Source organism: Lepisosteus oculatus, chromosome 12 (genome assembly GCF_040954835.1).
Source record: "Lepisosteus oculatus isolate fLepOcu1 chromosome 12, fLepOcu1.hap2, whole genome shotgun sequence".
In the NCBI taxonomy this organism is placed as follows: Eukaryota; Metazoa; Chordata; class Actinopteri; order Semionotiformes; family Lepisosteidae; genus Lepisosteus; species Lepisosteus oculatus.
Window position 1 is genome coordinate 38,609,594 of NC_090707.1, and position 18,119 is coordinate 38,627,712.

At 46.8% G+C, this 18,119-nt stretch overlaps 2 protein-coding genes across 4 annotated transcripts; both read left to right on the forward strand.

Annotated features, from left to right (window-relative positions):
* Window positions 1-3,089: 3,089 nt before the first annotated feature.
* Window positions 3,090-7,166, forward strand: LOC138242066 (uncharacterized). Of its 2 annotated transcripts, none has more exons than XM_069197034.1 (3): window positions 3,090-3,321; window positions 4,334-4,810; window positions 5,390-7,166. In XM_069197034.1, the coding sequence occupies exons 1-3, from the start codon at window positions 3,286-3,288 to the stop codon at window positions 5,834-5,836; spliced, it is 960 nt and encodes a 319-aa protein (XP_069053135.1). In that variant the 5' UTR covers window positions 3,090-3,285; the 3' UTR covers window positions 5,837-7,166. The 2 variants fall into 2 exon arrangements, with proteins under 2 accessions (XP_069053135.1, XP_069053136.1); XM_069197035.1 differs by having other exon boundaries at window positions 3,091-3,312.
* Window positions 7,167-12,892: 5,726 nt separating this feature from the next.
* LOC138242064 (GTPase IMAP family member 7-like) lies at window positions 12,893-17,930 on the forward strand. 2 transcript variants are annotated; one of them, XM_069197027.1, is made up of 3 exons: window positions 12,893-12,984; window positions 15,064-15,132; window positions 16,019-17,930. In XM_069197027.1, the coding sequence occupies exons 1-3, from the start codon at window positions 12,957-12,959 to the stop codon at window positions 17,038-17,040; spliced, it is 1,119 nt and encodes a 372-aa protein (XP_069053128.1). In that variant the 5' UTR covers window positions 12,893-12,956; the 3' UTR covers window positions 17,041-17,930. The 2 variants fall into 2 exon arrangements, with proteins under 2 accessions (XP_069053128.1, XP_069053129.1); XM_069197028.1 differs by having other exon boundaries at window positions 15,067-15,132.
* The last annotated feature ends 189 nt before the right edge of the window (window positions 17,931-18,119 follow it).

Sequence of the window (18,119 nt, forward strand, 5' to 3'; positions counted from 1 at the left end):
TCTCAATACACCTGCTGTTTTACTCAAGTACTAAACTATCTGGACTATCAAATCTGACTGGAGCACCTGTTGTCAAGACTGCCAGCCTGCCCAGACCAGCCCCCAAGAGAGCAAACCGGTGCCAGCAGCGGGGCGATAATTACAAGCGCCGCCACACGTGTTAACTCAGCACGACGCCCTACTGTGCGGCCAGCTGCAGTATTTGAGCCTCTCCAGCCCGCGTCTTGCTGCTCGGTATTGAGTCTACTCCCTGAGAGCTCTACCTGGCGATTGTAAACCCTGTGTCACTCTGGATTTTCGACTGCCCCTTTGCCTTTCGACTTCGGACCTCGCCTCTCAACTCGGATCGTTTGTGAGGAAGAATTTTAGCATTTACCTTTTTTTTAAGTGTATAAGATAGTGACTAGTTGGCTTTAAAAAATGCTTTTTACCCAGCAACAGTATGAAAGAACAATTGCAAGCATATTATCTGACATTTTGATATTACTGCAGGATGTCTAGCTCATTTCACACCTTTTATTTCTATACTTCCTTTTGTCTGTATGCAAGGTAGAACTGCTTCTTAAGAAGAACGTGGTCAATTACAAAGAAATGTTTGTAGAGAGAAAAAAACAACTCCTAATATGGAAACTTGGAAAGAGCTTCCTGTGTGAATTTGCTGTATAAAACTCATTGCATTTATCATCTCGGTGGAGAGGTTACTCACAGATCTGGATGAGAGGCTGCTCTCAGATCTGCATGATTATATCCTCCCCATGCGCATGTATAAAGGGACTCTGCTTGACCACACCTAACCTGAGTGAAGACTTTTCTTCGACATTTGCCACCCATGTTAGTCCTGGATTTCGACCTTCCTTACTCTCACTGACCACGATCTCGCCTCTCGACTCGGATTGTTTGTTGCCATGACTACCACCTCCTCCTGCGGCTGCACAGGATCCATATCTCCTCTTTAGGGTTTCCTTACACCTGTACAGCGATCATGATGAGGGAACAGTAACACTTCATGGTCTTTTCTGCGGGTCCTGGACAGTCTGTTCTCCTCTCTGTTTCTTGGCAAACATCAGTTAAAACTCTCAGGTCCTCAGATGTTTTATGTCCTTCACTGTTTAATTCAGTTCTGCCATGGTGCTGGCAGAGATACGCTGTTCCGTTGAAACAGGGGAGCTCTTGGTTCACTGGAGACCCTCCAATGGTAAAAAGGGTCTGGTTTGTGGGGGTGTTGGCAGTAAAATGTTTATGCTAGGAGACGATTGACAAATGGATTATTTTCTTACTTTCGGTCTCGTTACTTCATTGGAAAATCAAGAAGCACCTGTAAATTGGACTCATTCGGATAAGGGCTGTTTTCCTTAATTAAAAGTCCCCTGCTACTGCAGTAAAAAGACCTGATCAAGACTGAAAGATCTGTTGGAAGCAAAACCAGACACTACTGGTAAACTTCACAAAGGGGGAAAAGTGCCTGCTTTTTATGCTGATGTTTTAATGTTTTTGTGTGGATTATCAAATGTTTTTTTCTTTGTTTCCTTTAAATTTGTAATCCTTATTTTTGTTATATTTAGCCCAGTTTAATCGTTCAAATCACAATATTTTAATAAAGAGAATTTTTTTCTGCCATTCCATATGTGCCTTGTTTTCTGCTGTAGCTCAGACTTGGACAAAAGACAGTGTGATTGGTAGGCAGTGTGGGATTGATTTGAACCAGTGACCGTGCCTCATGAAAAGTCCTGTACTGACCTTCCTTTCTGAGGAGCAGGCCTGGTCTGCTACTACCTTACATTGCACATTGCTCAGCAGCCAGTTGGACTGAGCTTGACTGCAGGAGGTCATTTGAGCTGAGGTTGAGGCTGGTGTTGAACTCAGTCAGTTTTACGGAGTGAGCTTGGACCAAACCAATATGACCTTAAAACAGAAAACTCTTTGAAAAACTGGAGCTGTTTAGGGAGTCAGCAGCTCTAACATTGTGTTCACAGTAGCAACATCAGTCTCCCATGTTCCCCGTATGGACAACTGAGTCGCAGTGAAAAGCCCTGCACGATCTGATCAAGACCTCGAAGCTGGACGGCAAATACGCTGATGTACTGATGCCCAGGAAATGGTTTTCAAACACACAGAAGACCGCAGACTGCCAAACACAGGGTCTTGAAGTCATTGTGAAAGGCTTGTCTCTGGACACACAACAGAACCAAGGAGCAGGAATGATGGAGGAAGAGGAGCACCAACACAGCGCGGGGGACACTCAGGCACAGGAGGGTAACCTGGAGGGGTCAAGGGTCTCGGAGTCCATATTCAATTACCCACAATCCTCAGTGTCAGTCAACTGCGCCGCGAACACGCTACATAGGTGCCTGTACGTGTCCTGAACGCGTGTTCTTAGAAAGCTGCAGTATGAACATTTCTGTTCGTAATACCCACCCCACTGTGGTCCCAAATGGGAGTGAATCGTGGCGAGCTGCCTCATCACACAGTGCAGACTCTCTTCTCCTCCCCACTCCCCTCCAGATATGGGGGACCCCCTCCCCCTGTGTCCCTCTCTCCTGCTCGACCCTCACGCTGTGTGCTTGCAGCTGATCTTCTCTCTCTTTCTCCCCTCCCTGAGTGACCAGCACGTCCGCAGGCCTGAAAAAGGGTGATAAGCCAGTGAGCTGCAGTCTCCTGCCTCTCTTCTTACACCGCAGCCTGTGCCGGGGGAAACGAGAGGGGGCGTTTCAAGTGTGACTTCTGTGCTCGCTGTGCCACCGGCAGAGGTGCTGAGCCCCTGTCATCTTGTAGCTACCCCCCAAAATAGTTGTAATTCGGATTTGTTTAGCTGTGATCGTGGATCAGGGGTTGAAAACTCATGTCCAATCGAGGCTTTGAATTGTGTCCATTCATTTCTGGTCTATTTCCACAGATTGCCTATTTGCAATGAAACCCCCGCCGTGACGAAAACACCCGTGATTACGTGTTCACGCCTGCTTCATACCTGCGATATAAATTCCGGGCGAAATTCACTCGCCCGCACGAACGGCGCCACTCGCGGTTGTTGCACCCCTCCTCACTAGGGGGCGCCAGCGGGCGCAGGGAGGACTAGCCGGCTGCAGACGCGCCTCTCTGTCCGTCCGCGCTCTCCTCGGTTGTTTTGAAGCTGTCCGTGTGGACTTGATTTCGTGCGGGCGTGGTCGCGATGCTGCTTTTCTGAGTTTTTAATACATTTTAACAGGAAGAAATTATTTATTCCGACTTCTTGAGAAGCGAAGAGAAGCAGTGCTTGTGAAATACCATATCAGCCTCCCAGTTTCACGAATGAACGGTGCGGAGATGTCTCATTCAGTAAGTTCAGTACGTGATTTGTGCTCCTGTCTAGAGTCGAGGTGTCTTGTAACTAACTGGGAATCTTTACAGCCTTGCAGATATTTCAGTGTATTTCCATGTAAAGAGAACGAGAACGGAATCTTTTTTCCCTTTATAATGGGTGTGAAATTCCACCTACCTCTTCCTCCTTCTTGATATTTACAAATTCTTATACCTGGGTATGGTGCCACTTTCTCTAGAGGCCTATTATCAGTTGTTCCTCAATCAGAGTCTTTGAGTAAATAGTTCACATGTTTTAAAATGTAAACCTTTTTTAAACCAGTTTAAAAATAAACCTGAAATAGATGAAACACGTTTAAACCTTCAACTGCATCATACAGCTCTCTTCTGTTCTTAAGAAAAACAGTAGTATTATCTGCTTGCTGAAGTTTTTAAATTTCTCTACCTGAAATGTTTATACCTTTCACAGTGCCGCTGTTGATATGGAGAGCCAAAGTCTGAGTTACTAATAAAACCAGAAAAGGTTCTCGGATGCCTCTCTAATTGTAAATCTCTGAAACGTCCCTTTGAATAGTCTTACCGAGTGATTCACGAAGTGAATCCTGATTCACGAAGCCCGACCTGCGTACAGTAACACCCTGAGCTCCTGTTCCTTTCTCGATTCAGAGTGCAGCAGCTCATCTTCTTAAGCCACTTCCTGGAGCTCTGTGAGAGCTGGAGAAGATTAAAAAGTGATTAAATTACTGATCAAGTGACAGAATGGACACGCTGTGAGCACTGGTCACTATGAGGACACATACACCAGTGTGTTAAACCAGTTAACTGCACGGTACAGACAGTGAGCACTGGTCACTATGAGCACATAGAGTGACTTTTGTTTTCTTCAAGTTTAAAGCTGTTTCTTTGTTGGGTTATCGCTGTAAAGCTGATGGTGTAGGAGCAGTTTACTGTGTGTTACAAGTGCTCTTTGTGGGGGAAGGTCTTGAGCTTTGTGACTCTGGTCCTGCTGCTTGTGCTGATAATATTCCTCCTCTCCTAGAGTCTGACCTCCGGCCTGGGCACGATCCTGCCCTGCATCAACAGCGGCACACTGGTGTCCTTCAGAGCCGACAACGGGTTGCTGTGGTGGAGCACCGAGCACAGCAGTGTCGGCCGCAACATTGAGGCTGCAGGGGCCAGCAGGGGCCAGTGGAGCCAGTTCAGGGCTCTGCTGGCCCCCAGCGGGAAGCTGCTGCTGCAGGACCTCAGAGGCGTGTACCTCAGTCGGATCAACTGGGGGGGCGTTGGGGGGGTTGACTCCATCATGGCTGCCAAGGCTGAGGCTGACGTCTTCTGCGAGTTTGAGGTCTTCACCCGTGGGGATTACTTTGTCTTCAGAGCCGATAATGGGAAGTTCCTGTGCAGGAGGCCCCGTCGGGGCAAGGAGAACATAGAGGCGGCCCGAGATGACCCTGACTCTTGCTGCAACTTCCTGCTGTGCTGCGGAGATCCAGCAGATGTGGAACCACCAACTGCAGTAAGAGCGTTTACTCGTTTGAGCTCTTGTTTGAGAGGAAGAGCCGTTACTTTCTGCACTGCTAGAAATCAGCACCCATATATTCACTGTGAGGAGCTGTACAGCAGTGTGTTAAACCAGTCCACTGGACACAGTGAGCACTGGTCACTATGAGGACAAATAGACCAGTGTGTTCAACCAGTCCACTGGACACAGTGAGCACTGGTCACTATGAGGACATAGAGATCAGTGTGTTCAACCAGTCCACTGGACACAGTGAGCACTGGTCACTGCGAGGACATAGAGATCAGTGTGTTCAACCTGTCCACTGGACACAGTGAGCACTGGTCACTATGAGGACATACAGACCAGTGTGTTAAACCAGTCCACTGGACACAGTGAGCACTGGTCACTACGAGGACATAGAGTGACTTTTGTTTTCTTCAAGTTTAAAGCTGTTTCTTTGTTGGGTTATCGCTGTAAAGCTGATGGTGTAGGAGCAGTTTACTGTGTGTTACAAGTGCTCTTTGTGGGGGAAGGGTCTGGAGCTTTATGACTCTGGTCCTGCTGCTTGTGTTGATAATATTCCTCCTCTCCTAGAGTCTGACCTCCGGCCTGGGCATGATCCTGCCCTGCATCAACAGCGGCACACTGGTGTCCTTCAGAGCCGACAACGGGTTGCTGTGGTGCAGCACCGAGCACAGCAGTGTCGGCCGCAACATTGAGGCTGCAGGGGCCAGCAGGGGCCAGTGGAGCCAGTTCAGGGCTCTGCTGGCCCCCAGCGGGAAGCTGCTGCTGCAGGACCTCAGAGGCGTGTACCTCAGTCGGATCAACTGGGGGGGCGTTGGGGGGGTTGACTCCATCATGGCTGCCAAGGCTGAGGCTGACGTCTTCTGCGAGTTTGAGGTCTTCACCCGTGGGGAGTACTTTGTCTTCAGAGCCGATAATGGGAAGTTCCTGTGCAGGAGGCCCCGTCAGGGCAAGGAGAACATAGAGGCCGCCCGAGATGACCCTGACTCTTGCTGCAACTTCCTGCTGTGCACATGATTGGGCGGAGGGCAGTGTGGTGGCTCTGTGGCTCAGGATCTGTGTCTGTGGCTGGAAGGTTGCCGGTTCATATCCCACGGCCGGCAGTGGAATCCTACTCTGTTGGGCCCCTGAGCAAGGCCCTTCACCCCAGCTGCTCCAGGGGTGCTGTATAAATGGCTGACCCTGCTCTCTGACCCCCAGCTTCTCTCCCTGTCTGTGTGTCTCATGGAGAGCAAGCTGGGGTCTGGGAAAAGACAAAGTAAAGTGATCTTATATATGATTGTATAGAGCATACACACTCCCTCACTGTACAACACAGACACACAACACCACACTGTACACACCACAGACAGAGTGGTACATGCTTTTACAGAGCACACACTGTCCCTCACTGTTTTTGCACTTATTACAATTCCAGTGAAGAGACTCGGGTGAAATTCATAAAGCTGATTTTTTCTTTTTTGCTGGAATGCACAACGCAACAAAATCTAAATGATTAGCAATAAAACAAATCGACCACTATCAGCATGGTTAATGTCTATTTAAAGTGTTAATTTTCTGGATATTTTGTGATGCCATCAAACTGTTTTTGATTTGGTATTTCCTTCTGTATACTATATAAAATAATCATATATGCAGTATGCATTGTGTCACACAGGCAGTATCAGTCCTGGTCTCTCAGCCTATATTGTATTTGCTGATCTTTTTTCCTTTGCTGTATCTGAACCGAGAAAAGGAAATTAGTTCTGCTTTCTTTTTCAGCAACTCTTAAGTGTATTAGGACAGAGGAAGGTCAGACAGACAACTATGCAAAAAACAAATGATCATTTAGTGCTGAACTCACCTCTCCTTCTGTTCATTATAGAGTAATTTGTGCTGCATTATGGCATAGCAAGGAAAGGCCGTGTCACTGGTGCCCATGAACCTGTGATCGGTGAAGTTGAAAGCAATTGCTTTACTGCATGTGTTTCTGTATCACTACGTTCAGCTAAACAATTATATAATTAAGTATATTAAAGAAAATGACAAGAAAATTAAATTTGAGGATTCCAGCTTATATTATATCTAGTGGCCTTTACTGTATCCTGAACAAATAAAAGGAATTCTAAAGGAATTGTGATATTTTTCCTCATTTGAAACTAAGTTTTTGAAATGTCTTTGTTATTATGCTGATGAGATGACACACAAATTTAAAGGAAGGTCATGAAGACATCATCTCCAGAGCAGGGACGGACGTGCGTTTACAGATAAGGGCTTTTAGAGAAGTGAACTTTTGTTTTGGTTTCCTTTACTCGTTTCAGGTTGTTTGTATTTGTTATTGTAAATAAATCTGTAAATATATAAAACATCGCTGACGACCTTTACCTTTCTGTACCGCAACAAAGGGAATCTCTTGGTTCACAGTGATTATCAACCGAAAGCAGGTGACCTGCAGCTACAGAAGCACGTATTACAAAATATCTGTAGATGTGTACAAATTTCCTGTTTCGCACTATTAAACATTTGTATTTTAATGTTTTAATAAAAAACGAGTTATTTTGACCTCTTTTATTGTGCAGATCTAGGTTCTTAGCAATTTAAAAAGATGTTCTCCATCTCTGAAAATAAAAAAAGTCTTAAGATTTTTACTCTACAGCTCTACAACAGCTCTACAACATTTTGTTTTTTACGCAGAGGAAGGTTTATCTCTTCTCCGCTGAGAGCTGGTGTGTGGGGAGAGTACTGGAGCATCATCCAGCTGGGGGTGGAGGGGATCCCCATTACCTATACAGCACTGTGAGTGGAGTGTCCAGAATTATTAATAATATTATTGTAGGAACTGTTTAATAAAGCAGACCCAGACAGTCTCGAGGAGACTTTCCGTCGCAAGATGGCGCTATGACTTTATGTCCCTCCCCCCACAAACGATCAACTTCCGGACACTTGTCTTGGAGGAGAGTCCTCCGCCTTCCCGTGGTGCAGCGCGGCCCGTGACCCCTGAGTGACCTCGGGCACACCGCAGAGCGAGACGCGCGGCGCGCCGGCTTCAACCTCACTCACGGCCAGGCCGGTGGAAAACGGGGAAACAGGCCCTTGACGTTGCAGAGCGCCTTGCGCGTGGTCATCTGGATGCCCTTCATCGTGCAGATCCCTACCGCCTTCGGCTTCTTGATGTCGGCCATGTTCTGGGGGCGAGAGACAAAGGCGGGAGGAGAAAGAGAGAGAGAAAGAGAGTCTCGCGCGCTGCGGTCATTCAGATGACCCTCACACTGTGAACCCAGAGCCCCCCAGATCCCCTCGGAGCTCTGTGCTGACAAGACAAGACCATTGTCTTGTCTTATATTCAGGTATATTCAGCAGGGAGACCCTGATCTCCAGAGACTTGTTCAGGATTGTGGGGACAGGTACCACGTCTTCAACAACAGTGACACAGGCAACTGTACCCAGGTGAGGGAGCTGCTGGAGAAGATCGACAGCCTGGTGAGAGAGAACGGAGGAGGAGTCTACACCAGCCAGATGTTCCAGGAGGCAGAAGCTGCCATCAGACAAGAGCAGGAGAGGATATTAGAAGTAAAGGAATTACAGGAAATGGTCTATAAACTGAAAGGGACAGGAGAGCAAATTGAAATGACAGATTTAAAGGACAATAAAATAAGAAAACAAGATGATGATGAGAGGGAACATCTAAAAAACACTGAACATGGGACCTTCCCCACCTCTCAGGCCTCAGACCCTCTCATGGGCACAGTAGAACCTAGTGACACAGGACAGGGCGTCTGGCAGAGAATTTGGCAGAAAGTAAAAGAATGGGCCAGACGCATAGCAGAGAAATTAAAAAAAGTTCATCACTGGTTAATGGAGAAGTTACATACTTCTCGTTCAGCTACTACACGTTCGGCTCATACTCCATCTCTCGGGACCCCTTTTTTTTTGAGTATACCGATGTAAACTTGACACTGCAAATCACATACAAGAACACCATGCTACATTACAAAGGCTCACAGACCTCTTGAGCATCAAAACATGCAATGTGCTTAATGCCTACCACCGTGGTACACTCATTATCATGTAGCAGGTGTTATACAAAAGTGTGTTATGTCTTACTATAAGTATAAGTGTACTGTATAAGTGAGACTGTGTCTCATATACTTTGTTTTCAGCAATTTTGTAATGTTTCATTTCTTAGCTTGTACCTTACAGTCATTAAGCAGATCAGAGAATTTGCACACTTTATTGCATATACAGTATTTGTGTGATACTACAAAGAAAATTGCTCTAACATTATTTGTTCGCAATTTATTTTTTGAAAATGTTATTAATTCTGTTTCTTCTTTGAACTTTGCACTGAACTGCATGCTACTGTATAAACTGCATGCATAGTTATATTGCAGTAGGTCTGTAGACGGTAGAAAGGAAACCCACAGACACACTGACCCTCCAGGAGAGAGACTGGACAGTCCTGGTGTAGAGAGACTGGACAGCCCACAGACACACTGACCCTCCAGGAGCAGGACTGGACAGCCCTGGTGTAGAGAGACTAGACAGCCTGCAGACACACTGACCCACCAGGAGCAGGACTGGAGAGCCCTGGTGTAGAGAGACTAGACAGTCCACAGACACACTGACCCCCCCAGGAGTAGGAGTGGACAGCCCTGGTGGAGAGAGACTGGACAGCCCACAGACACACTGACCCTCCAGGAGCAGGAGTGGACAGCCCTGGTGGAGAGAGACTGGACAGCCCACAGACACACTGACCCCCCAGGAGCAGGAGTGGACAGCCCTGGTGGAGAGAGACTGGACAGCCCACAGACACACTGACCCTCCAGGAGCAGGACTGGGGATCCCTGATCTCCAGAGAAAAGGGGCAGTCTGTCAGTCACAACAGTGACACCAGTGTTTAGAAGGGACCGGCCCAACACAGGGGGCCCAGCAGTGACAGAGAGACCAAGTACAGAATTAAACTGAGACACTCAGTGTGTGAAGGAACCAAACCCGCGAGCAAACGAATAAAATTGAACGAATCAGTAAGGTTTATACTGCTCAGTGATTATTGTACAGTAGTAAGACAGGTCTTGATACAGCATAAACAACGATAGAGTACAGTGTTAAAAACTCAAAGATAATAAGAGAGGAAATGTCTTTGCAGGTCACAATACAGATCCGTCCAGGTAATCAAAGCTCCATAGTAACTGTTGTTTCCTACTTGTGATATCCACCAGGCTAAAGAACTCAGTGGGTTACTGAGCCATGATTGTCCCCCTTTTGTTTAAATTTAAATTTGACACACCGACCCTATGTTGTCCTATGTTGGATTTTCCTTTTTTAAGAAACAGGTTCCCCTTGTGCCTCATCTGTTTCCTGGCTCAGATACTTGCAGTTCTTGTAAATACAAACTGTGTTTGATGAGTCTGTAAATCTTTGTAAATAAATATAACATTATTTCCTTTGTATCTTTGTAAATATCTGTTCATTTGTAAAGTTTTCTGCGTGTTTCTTTATTCTACTTCCTCACTGTTAGGAGGTAGGTAATTCAATTTTTACAATTTGCATGCATGGCAAACTGACATCAGGACCTTGTTTTTGAATGTATTTTTTTTTCCTTTTTTTAATTTAGCTGTGTCCCCCAGTTATATACAATGTTGTACACAAATCTAAAGCATTTAAAACAGGTGGCAAGGACAAATAAATCTAGATTCATTAAATCCATCATTGACAATATTTCATCCACATACTTAAAGCCCATTTCCACCTTGAGTATATACATTTTCTCAACTATTCTGTTGCTTTGAAACAGCGCAGTCAGATGTTACTGCACTGTTTCTGACCAAATCTGGACAATAAACACACCGCCATCGTAAGGAGGAAGCATCCGACATCTTGTAGAGATGAGTCGTGCAGTTCAGCTGTTCTCTGTAAATGATACAGAGACAGGTGGATACACTTCGGGTGCATAAGAGAACACATTAGGGAATCTATTTCTTATGACAGGCTACATTCATTTGTAGGAAATACAGTACTGTAAAGCAATATCATGTGCTGCAGGTGCAGGTGTGAAATACGTGGCTTGTCAGCTCCAGTGAGCTGGACTGTCACAGGGCCCAATCAGGGCAGAATCTCCCTCACTGATCCTGCTGCCTGCTGTCTGTCCTGGCTCTCCTCAGCCCTCTGTCTCCTTTTCGCTCTGTTCACGTGTCTGCAGACCTGGCCTGTCTCACAGCTCAGGGGGTCCAGACCCCAGAGTCCACACAGCGGCAGTCCTTTCACCTCCCTGCGTGAGTAATTGATCCACAGCGCCCTGTCGGTGGATCTGTGGAGGCTTGATTTCTGACTGAGCACCAGGTTTGACTTGTGCTGTGAAATACAGAATCATAATTAGTGATTCTGACTCCCTGTGTTGTACTGTAAGTAAGACTGCAGCTGGAGAAGGAGACACCTCTACATCATTGATTCTTCAAGCTCGAGCCAGTAATCCGCTGTGGAGACTCACCCAGCTGCTTCAGACCCAGAGAGCTGCAGCAGACCTGTGACCTGCAGCTCCTGATCGCCCCCTTGTGGTCCGGCAGACTCCTGGGTGGACCAGGGAGCGGACATCGCAGCCCCAGGTCCTAAAGACCAACCCGTGAGTCTGGGCTTTCTAACACTAGCCCATCAACCCCATGAGACTTGAAGAATTCTCTGTTCTTCTTTGAAGGAAGTTGATAAATAGAATGTTCTTCTTCCTGTGTAAATAAGTATGGGAACAAATGAGGTTAGGAACTGCACTTTTGTTATATGTTTATGTAAACCTGATCCCGCTGTTGTGATGGCGAAGTACAACTGCGATATTCTTTTTGGTCGAATTATTCACCCAGTAACTTGAGTGCAAGTGAGGCACAAGTTCTCAGTTAGAGAATCAATTAGTGGAGCATATGGAAATACCAACGTTATAGAAGGAATTTCATTTGTTAACTTATATATATATACACACACAAAATACAAAGTCAAGACATTTTTGACAAGTGTTTTTTATTATTAAACCAAAAAAAACAGAAGGCATGTGTTGCATATTAAAGTAACGGAATCTGTTGGCATAGTGTCTCATCGGAGACTAATTTATGAAACAAGGTCAATACATTTAAATTGATCATGAATAATATAAAATGACTTTATCATACACGCAGCGTTAACTGTGATAACACCAGTATTTCACTTCGATTAGAACAATTTCCAAAGATAATGGAGACGACTCCTGCGAAGGGCTGTCTAGGCATGTTTCTTCAGGTCACTGGGGACACTGAGTGAGTGTGTTTGAGTGGGGTGTCCCCTGTTTTTGTTATGTTCTGAAGTACAGAGGGATGCTTCACAGGAATAAATAGTATATTTACTGTGTGTAATCTGCTCTGTGGGCACATGGGTGGACGAAAGCCACTGGCACACAGGGAGAACTGCAGTTCCCTGTTGATCACGCTCTGCAGACTCTTGTGCACACATACCAGTCACTACAGTGATCACAGTGATCTGCTGCTCCCTGACACTAACTCACAATCAGCTATCACAATATCGGAGTCTAATCTTGCTACCTTGTGTCCTGATCAAAGCAGAATTTGTCTACGGCTAACTGAGAAATAAAGTAAATATTAAAAATAAAGTAAGTAAAGTAAAAATAAAGAGTGAGTAGATATACAAGTGTCTCCTGTTGCTATAGCTCTAGTGACCATAATTCTCAAGAGGAAGTGCATTTAAAACAGAAAACAGGAGGCACTTGTATAAGAAGTGCTCCCTTTACACCAAGGGAGGCAGGAGTGTGGAACCAGTTGCCCAGCCCTGCTGCCGAAGCAGTCTTTTAGGAAACGGATGGACAAGATTTTCAGAACAATCAATGAAGAGAGAGTGCATTTAAAACGGAGAACAGGAGGCGCTTTTCACTCCACGCGTCCTGGGAGTCTGGAACAAGCTGTTCTGAGACGGGTGGATGAGATCCTGATCAATAATGGGGAGACAGGCCCCTCCTCTGTATCCAGTCGTGAGTCTCCACTGCACTAACCCTGGAGCTGACTGACACACCTGTCTGTTCTGTCTCCGCCCCACACACACCTTGAGTTTCACGATTAAGGTTGCTCGTCAACACGTCTGCAGTCCCGCCCTTTACACCTGGTTTAGAACTAACTTCTTGAACCAAATGGCTGCAGCCGTGCCGACAGATACCCGTGAGTATTTTTGATCTTTAGGCTGACTGCTGTCTAGCTTCAGGAGGATACTGACATTGATGGATATTACTGATTATTTCAATAATTTCATAATTATATTTAGTTCAATAATAATACACGGAAGCCCTGCGAGACTTAAAATGGAGGACACGCACGAGTTTTACTTTCGGTTATAAAAAAATATTAGGCCGTTGTGTTATTGACAGTAAAAGAAATGCTTTCAGATTTGTCTGCATAAAAGTATTTTTTGAAATCTCCAAATCTGACTCTCGCTGAATTCGAGTTGATCGCTTTTGCAACTATTTAAAGCGCGTTTCAGGAAAGTGAGAAGATGGCAGCACGTCGGCCCCGCTGGCCAACGAGCTGAACTTGTAAAAACAGGAGTTTGAAATGTCGGGGTCTCTGCTGCTCTGCGAGGCGCGCGAGTCGAGAGCTGAGACGGGTCCGAGGGGGTGCGCGCGAGGGCGGCAGCCGGACCGGCAGCCGAGGCGCGTGTGTAAGAGCGCGGGGAGTCGAACCCGGGTCATGAGCAGGGTGACAGCACCAGGACACTGACACCGGTCAGAGCAGCCGCTTGCATCGTGCACAGAGAGAAACGGCAGATCTAAAAACACCTTCTGATGTGTTATTGAGGTTTAGAGTTGGGCCAGTTTTAAAAGAAGATCACTTTATTGGCATAAACAATTTCTTGCATTAGGAATTTGTCTTTTCACAGACCCCAACTTGCTCACCGTGAGACACACAGAGAGGGAGAGAAGCTGGGGGTCAGAGCGCAGGGTCAGACATTTATACAGCGCCCCTGGAGCAGTTGGGGTGAAGGGCCTTGCTCAGGGGCCCAACGGAGTAGGATACCTCTGCCGGCCGCGGGATTTGAACCAGCAACCTTCCAGCCACAGAGCCACCGCTCCGCCCTATATAGTAAAATTACTATATAGTGTTTGAAACTTCTGGGGAAAATATTTAATGTTTTATTGCATAATTTTGGGAAAATTAGTACATTATGAACACGTGGTAGCAGGGTTGTCACACAATACCTACATTACTGGGCAGTGCGGTCGATTTGCGCCTGTGGCTGGAAGGTTGCCGGTTCAAATCCCGCGGCCAGTAGAGGAATCCTACTCCGTTGGGCCCCTGAGCAAGGCCCTTCACCCCAACTGCTCCAGGGGTGCTGTACAATGGCTGACCCTGCGCTCTGACCCCCAGCTTCTCTCCCTGTCTGTGTCTCATGGAGAGCAAGCTGGGGTCTGGGAAAAGACACATTCCTAATGCTAGAAATTGTATAGGGCCAATAAAGTGATCTGATCTGATCTTATTGTGAGCTGAGGCTCAGTTGTGAGCAGTGCAGTTGGCTGCACACTCAGTCTGGCTGGAGGGTAGGTGTGAGTGTCCTCACGGCGGGGACGAGTGGGGTCCCATGAGGTACAAACTGGACACCTCCCTGCAGCTGAAGCAAGCAGAGGCCACTGTGTGAGATTCTGAGCGCTGGGCACTGTGAGCAACACTGACCCCACAGCTCCAGCTGGGCACTGTGAGCAACACTGACCCCACAGCTCCAGCTAGGCACTGTGAGCAACACTGACCCCACAGCTCCAGCTGGGCACTGTGAGCAACACTGACCCCACAGCTCCAGCTGGGCACTGTGAGCAACACTGACCCCACAGCTCCAGCTGGGCACTGTGAGCAACACTGACCCCACAGCTCCAGCTGGGCACTGTGAGCAACACCGACCCCACAGCTCCAGCTGGGCACTGTGTCACAGCTCACCTGATCACTGTCTGTCATTATCGACTATCGGCTAATAATCAGACACAGCTGACATTTTTCTCCCTTGATATGGCAGCAATGTGCTTCTGGAGAAACTCACTGTATTTGAAAGGACATTTCTTAAAGTTAAATGAACTGGGAAAGAGAGCGATGTCTTGGATGAGGTGTTTCGCAAATTATACAGAGCATTATCAAATTATGAAAACACAACATCTTCCTGTTTTGTTGAGTCTGAGTGATTGTTTACAGAAAGATGTTTCTGCTGGGGACACATGTGACCTGTCTTTAATATGAGGTGTTTGTCCTTTTTATCAGCAGAGAAGGGTGAAGAGACTGAAGAGTCTGGGCTGAGGAGGAGAAACAGTATGGATAACCACCCAAACAGTGAGTACAGAGATCACATCACAGGACAGCACAGTCAGAGGGATCTGTACTGCAGGGATATTAACTCCCAGTCCCATAGGGATCAGTTCACATCACAGGACAGCACAGCCAGAGGGATCTGTACTGCAGGGATATTAACTCACAGTCCCATAGGGATCAGATCACATCACAGGACAGCACAGACAGAGGGACCTGTACTGCAGGGATATTAACTCACAGTCCCACAGAGATCACATCACATCACAGGACACCACAGCCAGAGGGATCTGTACTGCAGTGATATTAACTCACAGTCCCATAGGGATCAGATCACATCACAGGACAGCACAGCCAGAGGGACCTGTACTGCAGGGATATTAACTCACAGTCCCACAGAGATCACATCACATCACAGGACAGCACAGCCAGAGGGATCTGTACTGCAGGGATATTAACTCACAGTCCCATAGGGATCAGATCACATCACAGGACAGCACAGCCAGAGGGATCTGTACTGCAGTGATATTAACTCACAGTCCCATAGGGATCAGATCACATTACAGGACAGCACAGCCAGAGGGATCTGTACTGCAGGGATATTAACTCATAGTCCCATAGGGATCAGATCACATCACAGGACAGCACAGCCAGAGGGATCTGTACTGCAGGGATATTAACTCATAGTCCCATAGGGATCAGATCACATCACAAGACAGCACAGCCAGAGGGATCTGTACTGCAGGGATATTATCTCTCAGTCCCATAGGGATCAGATCACATCACATCACAGGACAGCACAGCCAGAGGGATCTGTACTGCAGGGATATTAACTCACAGTCCCATAGGGATCAGATCACATCAGTCCCAGAGAGAATATTTTATTCCCATGACCCTGTTTCTTTTCCAGTGTCTGGAGACAAACCGGAACTACGGATCCTACTTTTGGGAATATCTGGAGCGGGGAAGAGCGCTTCAGGAAACACCATCCTGGGACAAAGACTGTTTCAGTCTGAAACCTCCTTATCTTTAGTAACAGAGGACTGTGAGAGGGAAGGAGCTGAGCTGGAGGGGAAGTCTGTGATTGTGATCGACACCCCAGGCTTTTACAACACCAAGCTCACCAACAGAGAGGTCAAGCAGAGGATTCTGGGCCGCGTCTCTCTGTCCTACCCAGGCCCCCACGTGTTCCTGCTCGTGCTGGAGCTGGGCAGATTCACGCAGGAGGATCAGGAGACAGTGAGGCTGATCCAGGAAGCGTTTGGGGAGAAGGTCTGGAGCTACACAGTGCTGCTCTTCACACACGGGGACAAGCTGGGGAGCCGGTCTCTGGAGGACGTTCTCAGGAGCGCCAACAAGCAGCTCCTCGGGCTGAAGAGAAGATGTCAGGACCGGTGTCACGTCTTGAACAACAACAGCAGCAGCTGGGACTCGCAGGACCGCAGGCAGGTGACAGAGCTGATGGAGAAGATACAGTCCCTGGTGACCGTGAACGGAGGAGGCTGCTACACCAGTGACCTGTATCCGAAGTCGGAGTCGCTGATCCGCTGGGAGCAGGAGAGGATCCTGAGGGACAGGTGGCAGGAAATCAACAGGATGAAGAAGGAGCTGTCTGGGAGAGAGAAGGAAGCTCAGAAGACGGCACTGAAGGAGCTCTGGAAACAGGCGGATGAGCAGTCCAGAGCAGAAGCCCAGAAGAACTGCTCATTCTTGGGGATCGTGGTTCGAATAAAAAAGAGGGAGAGACGGGTGATGGGGGTGTCCGGGGATGTAGGAGCAGTGGCAGGGGCAGCTGTGGCAGCAGCAGCTGGAACATTAGAGGGCGTGGCAGTGGTGGTACTGGCAGGAGCTGTTATAGGACTGCTGGGACAGAAGCTCAGAGGCAGACTACCCGGAAGTAAAAAGACAACAGTGGCTTGTGAACAGGACTGATTCTGTGTCCTCATCCACCTTTTACTAGTATTCCTCTTGTGTTTACATATGACCATACGAGTTTAAGGACAGGACGGGTTGAAGCAAGGTCTTCTCGAGCATTCTATTAGCAGAGCTGTAAGGTGACTGTGAGGCGCGCAAGGTGTTATGAATAATTACTTTCTGAAACAATTTTTAGATGTATTTGAGTATTCATCCTTTTCTAAACAACATTACTTTATGTAAATTATCAGTGTTAGCATTGTCCTGAGTCTTCCTGACCAGAGGTTGCTGGAATAATAGTGTGGAAATCATTCGACGTGGACCTGTCACGTGAGGTGTCGAGAATTTTCTAGAGGCGATTCGCTTCTAGATTGAAAAGGGGGGAGCTGACCGAGGCCGCTTCACTAACGGTCAGGGGTTGTATGTGCAATGACTGTTTATCGAGGGATACCGGACTCTGCCACTTGTGTTACTTCGTTTTGACGGACACACAAATTGAAAGGAAAGTCATAAAGACATCATCTCCAGAGCAGGGACGGACGTGCGTTTACGGATAAGGGCTTTTAGAGAAGTGAACTTTTGTTTTGGTTTTCTTTACTCGTTTTAGATCATTTGTATTTGTTATTAAATAAATAAATCTTTAAATATATACAAAATCGCTGACGACCTTTACCTTTCTGTACCGCAACAAAGGGAATCTCTTGGTTCACAGTGATTATCAACCGAAAGCAGGTGAACTGCAGCTACAGAAGCACGTATTACAAAATATCTGTAGACGTGTACGCATTTCCTGTTTCGCATTATTAAACATTTTGTATTGTTAAGTTTTAATAAAAAACACGAGTTATTTTGACCTCTTTTATTGTGCAGATCTAAGTTCTTAGCAATTTAAAAAGATGTTCTCCATCTCTGAAAATAAAAACCTAAAAAAAGCAAAGTCTTAAGATTTTCACTCTACAGCTGTGATGCAGAAACGTTTTGTTTTTACGCAGAGGAAGGTTTATCTCCTCAACGCTGAGAGCTGGTGTGTGGGGAGAGTACTGGAGCATCAGCCTGGTGGGGCTGGAGGGGATCCCCATGACCTGTAGAGCGCTGTG

Excerpts from the sequence above, each read along its gene's own strand:
- LOC138242066 (XM_069197034.1), top strand. The coding sequence starts at position 3,286 with ATGAACGGTGCGGAGATGTCTCATTCAGTAAGTTCA. Across the intron at positions 3,322-4,333 it reads TGTCTCATTCAGTAAGTTCA|AGTCTGACCTCCGGCCTGGG; the intron begins GTACGTGATTTG and ends CTCCTCTCCTAG. Across the intron at positions 4,811-5,389 it reads ATGTGGAACCACCAACTGCA|AGTCTGACCTCCGGCCTGGG; the intron begins GTAAGAGCGTTT and ends CTCCTCTCCTAG.
- LOC138242064 (XM_069197027.1), top strand. The coding sequence starts at position 12,957 with ATGGCTGCAGCCGTGCCGACAGATACCC. Across the intron at positions 12,985-15,063 it reads AGCCGTGCCGACAGATACCC|CAGAGAAGGGTGAAGAGACT; the intron begins GTGAGTATTTTT and ends CCTTTTTATCAG. Across the intron at positions 15,133-16,018 it reads TATGGATAACCACCCAAACA|TGTCTGGAGACAAACCGGAA; the intron begins GTGAGTACAGAG and ends TTTCTTTTCCAG.